The 12,775-nt window shown below is 47.1% G+C and overlaps 1 protein-coding gene across 1 annotated transcript in view; it reads right to left on the bottom strand.

Annotated features, from left to right (window-relative positions):
• The window catches only part of MEIKIN (meiotic kinetochore factor), a 115,624-nt gene extending 108,572 nt beyond the window's left edge, over positions 1 to 7,052 (bottom strand). The window contains exons 1-3 of the mRNA XM_075594704.1: positions 6,931 to 7,052; positions 3,877 to 4,011; positions 3,716 to 3,755 (exon numbers count right to left, since the gene is read on the bottom strand). Of these exons, the coding sequence (XP_075450819.1) occupies positions 3,716 to 3,755; positions 3,877 to 4,011; positions 6,931 to 7,048 (293 nt within the window). The 5' untranslated portion in view covers positions 7,049 to 7,052. The remainder of the gene's footprint in view (positions 1 to 3,715; positions 3,756 to 3,876; positions 4,012 to 6,930) is intronic.
• Between the last annotated feature and the right edge of the window lie 5,723 nt (positions 7,053 to 12,775).

Raw genomic sequence — 12,775 nt, 5'->3', positions numbered from 1 at the left:
CCTGTACAAGTAACCAGCTATACCTGTATACTGCTACGTGTATGTGTGTGTACAACACTCACGCACCGCACTAACACCAGGTGGCTTATACTTACAGAGAACCACCATAAACAGGCACGGCTTTTTGGCATTGTTTACACAGATAACTGACTCTGTGGGCTGTGCTAGCGATATAGGTACAATACCACTAACTTGTGTGTACAATACTCACGCACCATACTAACATCAAGTGGCTTTTGTACATAGAGATCCACCACCAACAGGCACGGCTTTTGGCATTATTTACACAGATAACTGACTCTGTGTGCTGTGTTACTGATATAGGTACAATACCACTAACCTGTACAAGTAACCAGCTATACCTGTATACTGCTACAGTCAGCGTTGATATCGACATGCTGATTTATGCCATACGACATAGTACAAACTAGACACTTACCGTTACCTGTTTTGACCTATAACCATCCTTTGGATCTACTCTACACCACTAGTGTTATCGTGCGGCCATATCCCAGACTCTGGGTTTACAGTACAGAGGTTATTGTGGTCTGCTTTGCTCATTTTTAATATTAATTCACTGTACACTGGCTAACATTAGTATATTACTTGACCTATAGTGTTCCCCATATTATTTTATATTTAGAGTTAAGACTCAATTAAAGTTTCTGGTTTTAATTAATTCATTACTCACCCACCTTACTAGGTTCTGATACATTTTGGCTACACATTGGTAGAGTGCTCTCCTTGGGGTTCTACCTCTCTCTGTTTTTTCAGAAAGCGTATCGCACAGCAGATGCTAATGCCAATTATTGACTATGGAGACATAGTATATGGCTCGGCTCCTCAAACCCACCTTAGCAAACTTGACACCCTCTACAATTCAATTTGTCGTTTTATTCTCCAATGCAACTACAACACACATCACTGCGAAATGCTCAAAGAACTAGATTGGTCATCACTAGAGTCTAGGCGCAAAGTTCACCTTTCCTGTCTCACCCTCAAATACTTTCTGGGCAAGCTACCCAGCTACCTGAACAAGCTCCTCACCCCTACCACATGCAGCACCTATCACCTGAGATCAGACTCCAAAAGACTATTCATGGTCCCAAGGCTCAACAAAGTATCCGGACGTTCCTCCTTCTCCTTCCGTGCACCCCAAAACTGGAACAACCTACCAGAGACTCTCATATCCACCACCAGCTTAAGTTCTTTCAAATCTAAGGCTGTCTCACACTTTAATCTGGTCTGTAACTGTTTCATACGCTCATAATATATATTTTCTTTAACTGTGCACGCAATGTCTTGTATATAATGTATACCTTGTTCATTTATGTAACTGTACTTGTAACCATGTATTATTTGTTTTACTCTGTGCCCAGGACATACTTAAAAACGAGAGGTAACTCTCAATGTATTACTTCCTGCTAAAATATTTTATAAATAAATAAATAAATAACACCACTCCATTGTGAGTGTAACATTTGGGGAGCATCACACTGCGAGGTTATCACTTTGCACTTGCAATATCGCCATATGTACTTCCTTTTTCTCCCTGGATACAGTCCCCGCTCCCGTGTTTTTGGAGAATGGGAGAGAGACAAGCCTATCCTTAATTGGAAAAGACAATGATGAAACAGGGTGAGCGGTTTCACCGCCGGTGGGGAAATGGGCTGAATACTGTAGGTGGGCCATGTGGTTCTGACCTGCTGCCACAGTCTGCGTTTCTATCACACAAGGGACTCCCACATGATTACTGTAAGTATGTAAGTAGAGACCTGCGTGTTCTTTCTGGGTAGGACATATGTGAACGTTAAAATCTCAGCAAGAATTGCGAGTGAATATTGATTAATGTTTGTGGGCCAATTGGTTAATTTCTATCTGTTCCTCATGTAAAAGGGCCATTGAAGGTACTCCTGAAAAGTACAGTTTATTTCACAATTGTAGGTAATGGTGCATCTTACAAAAGCACCATTAAATGACTTATTCTGTGTGAGTATTGTGTGCTTGTAGTATAACTGTGTACACATTTAGTTCAGGAATAAAGAGAAGCAGTATTGGCGGGCCATGCTCACGGGAATGGAACAATTCACATTATAGTTCTGGGCACATAGTATGTATAAGGTGTCGTGACTTCAGCGGATAAAAGCTCCCGATAGATTGCATTGAGCATTAAAAAGTATAGTGTCTGGGGTAAGAAAATAATTGTTTTACATTCAATAACGTTATTACTTTCTGAAAGACTTAATTGAGCAAATAAATAAATAAAAACACATTGATGTAGCCCCCTCAGGGGACGAATAATTAGTGTACTGTATTAACAGCCTTAATGGGTTAACCGGGCGGAACCATTCTAGTATTGAGTAGTAACTTCGGAGCCTAATCGGATCAGCCCCATCGGAAGATCCTCTCTGAACGCCCGATCCAATAAGTGTAAATGAAGAATGCCATACACAGTAACGGGGTAATGGTCCCCAAGAATAGTGCCCCCCCAGCCGGGGACCGCCTGAGATAGGGCATTATTAACACTATGCAGGAGATTGCTAGTCTAACCAATACAAAGAGAAACAGGCATAAGTATCCTACCACCCACCCCTGCCCCCCCCCCCCCCCAGCGTAGGTGCGATAGATACCAGGGGAAGAAGAAGCAGAGTAACCATATAATTTGTCACGTTAGTGTGTCTGTACCTACAGTGGCGAGAAAAAGTATGGTAACCCCAATAATCATTACGGAGATTCCTAGTTTTTCCATGATCACCTTCTTGAATCAAAACTAGTCTTTTTTTTTTGCAATATCCAACTGGGTTTATATTGACCAATTCCATGTCTTTTGAACAAAATGTATTGTAGGAATTAGACAACAATGAGTTAAGAGTCAGGGTATGTGAAAAAGAAAGTTAAACCCTGATTTTATCAGCTAAATTAAAGTAGATAATTAGAATCCGGTGTTTAAGTAATTAGGTAGCTCTTCAGGGGAGAGATTGGGAGGCCCCATCCTATATAAATATCAGAAACGTTGGGATTTTGGTTTTGACCATACAGGTGTGTGGAAACACGTCATGCCACGATCAAAAGAAATGGGACGACCTCAGAAAAGCCGTTATTGATGCTCGTCAGTCTAGAAAGGGTTACAAAATCATTTCTAAGGATTTGTGATAGTCTAAAAATTGAGAAAGTTCAAGGCCACAGTCACTGTTCCCAGGAGCGGTCCTGCTACCAAAATCTCTCCAAGAACAAACCAGTAAATCGTCCAGGAAGTCACAAAGAACCTCAGAGTAACATCCAGGGATCTTCAGGCCACTCTCGCCGCGGCTAATCTGAGTGTTCATGACTCAACTAGAAGGAAATGTATTGTATATAATGTATAACCCTGCCCACTTAATGTGACTACACATGCAGTGTCCATGATTTTAACAAATCGCGGCAATGTTTTTGTGTGCGCTGCTGTACTCCACGCGGCATGAACGCGGCCAATCGCCCCAGGCACACGGTTATCGAAACTGGAGGGCCCTCCAGAGAAGGACCGCGTTTTTTTTCGGTCCGTGGTACCCTGGTTCCTGAGATCCATATCGGTTTAGTTACTGGCTCCTTTATGGACAGTTAAATGGTGGTCCAGTAGGAAGCCACATCACCACCCTGTGCTGCACATGCATTTCCATGGCAGCCAGTTATTCGCCTTAGAAATACAGTATATTGCGCATAGATTGCTGTTTGTTACCTTTTGCTTTGGTACATCTGGTGATCTTTGGGCGAGGGCTCTGTTGATAAGAAAAGAACCAAGTAGCAGAAACGTTGACCATATAAATACAAAACCATAATTATACCCAAGTAAAACCATTTAGTTTTAACTACTGTAACAAACAAAATGACATTTCTTACGGAAAATATCCGACACATTAGCTGGTTGGGGAAGCATATTAATGTCCATGGCTTTGCTGGTCTCCATGAGAGTGGAATTCTTATAACCCAGCCGCGCATCAGGATTTACGTTGCATGTTTTTGTCCAATCCAAATCTAGAAAAAAAAACACAAACCAGAAAACAGTAGCGATAAAATCCATCATCTAAACATAATGTTCCCATTATATTCTGCAACTAAATCACACTGACCATTCACGCAGTGATAATATTCTATTGTATGTCTGTATTTATATAGTGCCAAAAGTGTACTCAGCGCTTCACAAAGAATACAGTACATGGAATTATAATAATATAATAAGTGAAGAAAAATCAGACACTAGGAAAGGAAACTCCTGCCCCGAAGAGCTTACAATCTAAGAGACTTGATGGGAGAGTTACAGAGACAGCAGGTGAGGGAATAAGTGCTGTAGATGGCAGTGCTTGGCCACAATGGGTGGTAGGAGTGACTGAGTGTGGGACAGTAACCATGAGGGCAGGCTGTTGGGATGCTTGATTTGTGGGGCGAGTTTTAAGGTTAGTCAGTATTACAATGAGAGGGTTAACACCATTTACAGGGGAAGAGGTGGCAGGGAGCCGCATGGGTGAGAGCAGGTGTGTATGTCTGGCTTAGGGGAGATCCCCAGCAGCAGGAAGGAGTAGATAGAGGGTGTGAATATTCAATCAATCACATTACATTCTTATGCCTGCATGTAGGAGAAATACAGACTTATGTTCTAATTGTATATATATATATATATATTAAGTGATAAAAATAGCAGATACACATCAGACAAATTAACTGTGCTGTAATAAATTAATCTTTAACGCTCAAAATGGGAAAGGGACAAAAGGATCCAAAGTGTATAACACAAAGTGCTGTAAATTGAGGTGTGTAAAAAATATTATTGCACGATTGCATGGGAGAAAGGTGCAGCTGCAATCAGAAACAAATCAGAAAGAAATCCATCCATGACCAGATGGGAAGTTAGATCCTGCCGGCCAGGGCAGGACATTGCTCCCCATGTGAGCTACACGGTATATTCCTGCTCCTTATCTCTCTGGGGGCTTCTTCTAAATGAAATGTTCCCACAAACAAGGTGTGTGTGTGTGTGTGTGTGTGTGTGTGTGTGTGTGTGTGTGTGTGTGTGTGTGTGTGTGTGTGTGTGTGTGTGTGTGTGTGTGTGTGTGTGTGTGTGTGTGTGTGTGTGTGTGTGTGTGTGTGTGTGTGTGTGTGTGTGTGTGTGTGTGTGTTCATGAATGGATTCAGAAATAGGAAAAGAACAGTGAGGAATGTTTCATGCGTCTCCTACATCCCCCATGAACACACATCTGTAGGGATATCCCAAAACAATCCTATTCTGGGAGCTATTAAAGAGAATATTCATCGACTTCTGCCCAAAGAACCTTTTTGTCAAAATTCCGATAAAATAAGTCTGCCACTTCTCAGATAGCTCATGCAAGGGGTTAAAAGGTCCCTCTATTATTTATTTATAAAATGTTTTACCAGGAAGTAATACATTTAGGGTTACCTCTCGTTAAATAATCCAATACGGGTTCAAATCCCAAGGAGATTATTCTTAGCTTCTTAACTTCAGTCCTGAATGAGTGGCTCGGTAATCAGACACTGACTCGGAAAACTCAAGTCCAGCGCCCTGTGACTCGCCTACGCAGGTCAGAGAGTCCACGTGCCAGCAAACATGCTACAGTATGTACAGTGCTGTATACGTGGTCAGCAGTATGTGAGGAATAGTGCTATTACCAATCCCCTCATTTAGCCATTTCAGTATTAGCAATGAGATGTGGAAAATGGTAAATCCAAGTCTGTACACACACTGTGCGAGGGAGAGTGCGTCACTGTGCAAGAAAGAGTGCGTCACTGTGCGAGAGAGCGTGCGTCACTGTGCGAGAGAGAGTGCGTCACTGTGCGAGAGAGAGTGCGTCACTGTGCGAAAGAGAGTGCGTCACTGTGCGAGAGAGAGTGCGTCACTGTGCGAGGGAGAGTGCGTAACTGTGCGAGAGAGCGTGCGTCACTGTGCGAGAGAGAGTGCGTCACTGTGCGAGAGAGAGTGCGTCACTGTGCGAGGGAGAGTGCGTCACTGTGCGAGAGAGAGTGCGTCACTGTGCGAGTGCGCGTCAATGTGTGAGTGCATATATTGGGGAGGGAGGTTGAGTGTGGGGAGGGGAGAGAAAGGGGGAAAGAAAAGGGTGACGGGGGTCTGTAAGAGGGGGGTGGGAGTGAGGTGTGTGAGAAGGGGTGGGGGAAGTTCTCGCAAGGCTGCCCACACGTGGCTGGGTGGAAACGAGAGTGCTGGGCCTGGGGAAAGCGGCAGGGTGTTTTAGGAAAAGGTAATAAATTCACAAAGAAAAGACACAGAATAGAGAAGGTGGGAGGCTCTTATCGGAAGTTTCTATGTTGGATAAAACATAACCAGAAGTAAAGATGAGCAGTACCCCGTGGTCTGTATTAGATGTGAGTTTATTTAGGAAAAGATCAGGAGCGGCTTTATCTTTACTCCCTGGATAGGCTTCGCCAAGAAGCTTTGGGAGGAAGTGACAAGTGCAAGAATTCTCCTGGAAGGGAGCGCGTCATCGCCTTCATGGTAAAAACATCACATAACCAACCGCAAAACAAACGGAAACTTTCACAATGCTGTCCTACGCTGCGTCTAATAATAAAAGAAAGGTGGATATCACGTCGCTTTATCAAACTGTTGAAAATAAGAATGTAAATGGAAAAATCTTTTACTTAACACTCCAAAAAGTGCCCTGCCATGATTTCATGTGTTATTATAAGTATTCTTTGGAATAAGTTGTATTCCTTTTTCTCAGTAAATTACACGAATACTTAGTAAAGTGCATAGAAAACACAAAGAAAGAAATAATGACATCAATATAATAATATAAATATTCTTTTTAGGTTTGTAGCCAAAGAGAAAATACCTTTTAACATTATTAGTGATCAGGTGGACGTTTGTGTTATGTAAAGGAAACCCCGGGCGAACGTGAAGGACTTGCGGTGTAAGACTGAAATTACCCGAGCTGTCGGCTCCCCGCAGCAGGTCGGGCGACGGGCAGCTGCTCAGCGCACTGGGAGACGCAGAGCATTCCGAGTCTGGTAAGGAATCCAAGTAATCCAGCAAAGAGGAAGACATGTCCGCTGCTAGGGGGACACAGAGACATTAGGGGGGCTCATGCTGCATTTCCCCAAAGAGGCACAATCTTTTCCTTTGTCACATTCATGGCAATACCCTTGCCTTTTGCAAATGGCCGCTCCCACCTGCACTGGGACCCGCTGCTCATGTTTGAGGCAGTACACCCTATGCCCCCTAACATAGCAATGTGCTGCCCCTCTAAGGTGAGGGCAGCTGAGAACCCATCCCTCTGGCAGCAGTGGGGTGATACTCTAAGGCCCTATCACTGAGGAGCCCACGATGGAGGGCATTGCCATCCCCTCTTGTGGGTAGGACACACCTACTGTAGTGCAGACGAGTATTCTAAAACAAATCTGGGGCAATCACCAACAAGACCCAGGTACATGCTGGGTACATGCTGGGTACATGCTGGGTACGTGCTGGGTACATGCTAGGTACATGCTGGGTACATGCTGGGTACATGCTAGGTACGTGCTGGGTACGTGCTGGGTACATGCTGGGTACGTGCTGGGTACATGCTGGGTACATGCTGGGTACATGCTGGGTACGTGCTGGGTACATGCTAGGTACATGCTGGGTACGTGCTGGGTACATGCTGGGTACATGCTGGGTACGTGCTGGGTACATGCTAGGTACATGCTGGGTACGTGCTGGGTACATGCTGGGTACGTGCTGGGTACATGCTGCAACATTTCAGTGACATTTCTGCAGACAGACGCCCATCAGGCCCATCGGATTAACTGCGGGGGTCCCTGGCAGTCCCATTCACACTGAATGCGAATTCAGACTAATGACCCATCTAATGGCCCATCAGATTAACACAGCGGGGTTCCCTGGCAGTCCCATTCAAACTCTGCAGAAATGTCACTGAAATGTTGCAGCATATACCCAGCATGTACCCTGCATGTACCCTGCATGTACCCAGCATGTACCCGAGTCATGTTTAAGGCAAGTTTTAGAATACTCGTCGGCGCACCTGTAAGGGCCATATAAGGGATCCTAGAATTGGTAGTGACATTTCCCTCAGTGGAATATAATAAATGGGCTTCTACCCCAGTTACATAACTCCTTACACCTCCTCGGGTTCCTCCTGGGATCGGAGGGTGGTGTTATCTCTGTACCCCTGTCTGATGAAGAGTGGGCTTAGGCTGCGATTATACAGAAAAACGCCTGTGGTGTCGCCCGTAGCGACACAGCGCGGCGCAAAAAACAAGTTTCATACATATGTGATAAGTGGCTATACCAAATCCGACTGTCTCCCCGCAGGCTACTGCAAAGCAGGAGACAGTTAATACGTTTTCAAAATGTGTTTTTGCGCCGCGTTGGTGACGCTACGGGCGACACCATGGGCGTTATTCTATATAATCGCAGCCATAGTTTATGCTGAGTCACCCCAGCTCAGGTGACCCTTCCAGCAAATTCTGGAAGCAAGGCGTGGCCCAGCACCGGCCTGATCACTTTGCAACGTGTGCATCCTAGCTACTGGCAACATTATATCTAAGGGACATTCCTAGGATTACCGCACTCACCCCCAGATTAGTTAGTATCCCACAGGGGTGAATATATAGATATATCTATATACACACGCGTGTGTGTGTGTGTGTGTGTGTGTGTGTGTGTGTGTGTGTGTGCCTGCACGCATATCTGTCTGCGTGTTTTTTATATATGTAAATGATCTATGTGTAGCCCGGTTCCCCCCTTGGCCCACACGTACCCCTTACCTCCGCTGCTGCTAAGGAGAGTGTGGCAAGGCTGGGATGTTGTTGCCGAGTGATCTGGTCGCCGGAGGTCCGCCGCGGCGCCCTTTACAGGGCGCCACCTTCTTGGGTATGCGCACGCATGCGCAGTACGACCGAGGCAGCGGCGGCCATTACAAAGGTCTTGCGCATGCGCAGTAGCAAGCGTGAGTGGCAATCATTACAGGGATAGGGCTCCGCGGGGACTACAAGCCCCAGAAGCCCCCGGGACTGCTTCTCAGATAGCGCGAACGGCCAATAGGGCCTGAGGAAGCAGGGAGAGACTTTGGCGCGCTCAGAGTGACCACGTCAATCGGGAGCAGGACAGCAAGGGTTAGGTAAGGTCCAGGGAGGAGTGTTCCGCTGGACTAGGCCAGATTATCCCCCTTCAGGTCCCAGCTAGGCCCCAATCATTACCAGCTTGTGGTGCTATAGGGAAGGCCCAGATAGGAACGCTCCCCTTTAGCCCTGATAGTGCCAAGCGTGGATCCAGTGCCCAGAGAGTGCAGCAATGGACTGTGGTCTGGGACCAGACCAGGCTAGCAAAACAAAGACTATCTTAAGGCGGGACGCTCCTGCTGGAGGCCACCCCACGCAGAGGTGGATACTTCGGTGGATAGACTGACCGCTTGTTTGTGGTTACAAATCTACAAATGCACCAACAATTCACTGTGGGCAGCGCTGTCACACACTTGGGGTGGGATTGGCTATTGTGGCCTGGACCCTAGGACACTGGTGCCCCTGCACCCAAGTACTGTGGGGATATGCCTCAGGCCGGTATACATATATACTGCATTGTGTCATGTTGCATTGTTCCTGGTATAAATTACTGTCCAGTAAATACTGTTACATAAACCCTTGTGTGTAATTACTGGCTGTATTGTCTTGGAAGGGACGAACCCTCTGTGTGAGGATCCTTCCCAGGTGGAGGCGCTGTTAGCATACCCGTTATATACACCCCAGGCTCCCAGTGGCAGAGGATCAGGCCTCCTGTTTGCCCCTAAGGTAATAGCAGCACAAGTGATCACCCTAGAGACGGGGGTAAGGGTGCTACATTTGGAGGCACTGCTGAGATTTCAGACCTGGAGTGACCGAACCAGAAGCTAAATTAAACCAAAACCACGTTTGTGCCCTTGCGGCTTCACGAGAGCACCCGCCACGTGGTCGTCATGGGAGACGTTCCCGCCAATACACCTCCAACTGAAATTTGCAAACACATCAAGCAAATCCCCGGCCTAGCCAATGCCCGGCTCATAGGTTGCAAGTATGAGTCTACGCACCGGTGGAGTGTAGTACTAGCAGCCGCAGGCCATGAGATATGCGAAGAAGGTGCCCCAAGGGCCCTGTATTTACCAGAAGCCCCGCCCACGGGATGTCCAGTGATATACCCTGACCTACCAACCTTACCGGTGACATCTACCCCGGGACTCTCCACTGGCGTACCCTATCGGGCTGAACTCTCCCGTACCTCTTACACCCCGTGGAGGAATAACACTCCGGTTGTAAGTTCACCCATACCCCTATCGGGCTGAACTCTCACGTTCCTCTTCCACCCCGTGGAGGAATAACACTCTGGTTGTAAGTTCACCCATACCTCGGTTGCCTTCACTCCCAGTGCGTAGATGGAGGCACCCCGCAAGGCCGAAAGTCCACACCCGCCATCTACCCCCAGTCGGGATGAGACTAGTCCTGCGCAGGCCCCTAGCCCGAGGCTCGAATATCACAGTCGCATGTCAACTGGTGGCTCCGACTTGGGTGTAACTCTACTCCAACTATTTGAAGCTCTAACGATGTCATCCCAGGCCCAGAACCACCGGAAGTTCAAGGCCTTCTCTGGAGTGTCACCCACTCCTGTCGAGGAAGAAGGATTTGAGGACTGGAAAGAACACACCCTTAAGGTGCTGGAAGAATGGTCCTGCACCGAGGCAGTAAAGAGGCAACGGATAATGGAGATTCTACGACCCCTGGCCTCCACGATGGTGAGCATGCACCGAGATCAGAACGCCGATATCTCGGCCAGGAGGATCATGGACCTATTGACACGAGTCTACGGTACAACTATGGTCCAAGTTCTATGGTCTCAGGCAAAGGGACGGAGAAGACCTGTCCACCTTTATACAAAGGATACAGTTAGTCCTATGGAAGCTACGGACCCACAATATAATTCCCACAAACACAGTGAATGAATATCGCCGCAAGCATTTCCTCCGAGGAGCTACACTTACCCATCACATAGTCATAATGATCCGGTGTTACCTGCTTCAAGGACTTCCCCTACATTTGTAATGGGGATAGTGAAAGTGCATGAAGCCTATACTCGCCTGCATACTCCTAAGAAAGCCAAAGAGTCTCGCAAGGAAGAGACCAAAAGGGCGTCGGCCCAGAAGGCCAAGGAACTGGAAAGCTCCGAGGGTAACCCTCCTTCAAGGACGCCGGCCTCTGCGCCCAGGATGCCCCGACGGACAACCCCTACTTCTAATGTTAGTACGAGCCGAAATAGCCGCTGCTACACCTGCGACATTTCACAAAAGATTGCCCAAGGTTTGTTTTTCTAAAATTGACAACTACTGCTACATTTCCCAATAAAGTTTACAACACATAATTGTGCCCCTGCAAATCATACAAAAGGTAACATACCACTGTGACGGTGATGGGGTACCCAGACCAATAATAAAGGTATTAGGTCCGGCTGGGTGCCCCTGAGCCATATTGGGGAATTGTGAAGTGCCAGCTCTGCAACCCAATGATGGCAGAAACACTGTAAATGTAATGAAAATGTATGTGTGGTTCAGAACATCTCCAACCAGGTAAAATGTGGTGAGAGTAATGTCATTTATCAGGTTAAACTGTATAAATGTAGCAGTGTTTCCTGTGAAGTATAAAGGAAAAATGGTTTTAAAGTTCGGCGCTTGGCAGCATTGAAAGTGCCTTTTTGCTAACTTTGGCTCGGAAGCTCCTAGAGCGCTGAGATTTCCTGTGAGCGCCGTTCGGGTGAAACCATGAAAAGTCATATAGCGCAATTTTTATACATTCATATAAAAATTGATGAATGAAAGTGCCCCTTTTTTAATTGTACCAACATATTAGGCACATAGGGATTTTCATTTGAAACGCCAGAGACAGAGGAAACACTTAATTTATAATCACTGTCGTTTAGAAATGAACGGAGCATCCCCAGCCCCAGACTTCTAAGACCCCGCTGGCGTGCTGCCGGGATGTCTGAAAAAGTCCGGCGTCGACAGGCTCCGACCTACTAAGGTGAGAAGTGGGGAGGGGTAGCCCAAGTATCACCCTCTTAGTGTAAAGTCCGGGCAGATCAGCAGATGGCCGCCCAGCCCAGACTGAGTGTCGCCAGGTAAGGAGGTTGGGTCTCCTATGCTAAGCGGCAAAGGTGCGAGGTTCGCGCATGCCCGTAGCAGAATGAGGAGCCACCTCTGGCAGGCTTGTAAGGTATTGGCAACTCCGGGATAGGTGGGTAAATTATTCCCACGGAGTGATTGGCTGCATGGGTAAGGCTGAGTCCATGGTGACTCCAGCCGTGCGGAGGCGCGCTGAGGCTGAGGGAAAGCGGGTGCTTTCCCTGGCCTTAGTTCACGCACCGTCCGGGGGCATGTCGGGGGCGGGCCAGTGACATCACGGAGTTGGTTCGCCCTCATTGGGCGAACCGCTCACGTGACCGGCCCTGCGCTCCCGTGAGTGCCGAAACTAAAAAAAATTTAAGAGCTACGCCTCCGCACGCCTGCGGTAGCGTGCGCGAGCCCCTGCTAAAGCCGGTCATTGCGGCTGCAGGGGATCACTGACAAGCGTCAAGGCGCCTCAGCACGGGTCAGCGCCTTAGAGCTGACCATGGACTCAGCCTAAGGAATAGGAGTTTTAACCCTACAAGAATCTGTGCAGCCCGTCGGATCTTCAGTTCCATCTACAGTTCTAAAATTCTACCAGATTTCGTAACAAGCGTCAGGATTTCATAAGAACTGAGGTTCCAAGTACC

This window comes from Ascaphus truei, chromosome 4 (genome assembly GCF_040206685.1).
Source record: "Ascaphus truei isolate aAscTru1 chromosome 4, aAscTru1.hap1, whole genome shotgun sequence".
NCBI classification, from domain to species: Eukaryota; Metazoa; Chordata; class Amphibia; order Anura; family Ascaphidae; genus Ascaphus; species Ascaphus truei.
This window is presented reverse-complemented; position numbering and strand designations above follow the sequence as displayed.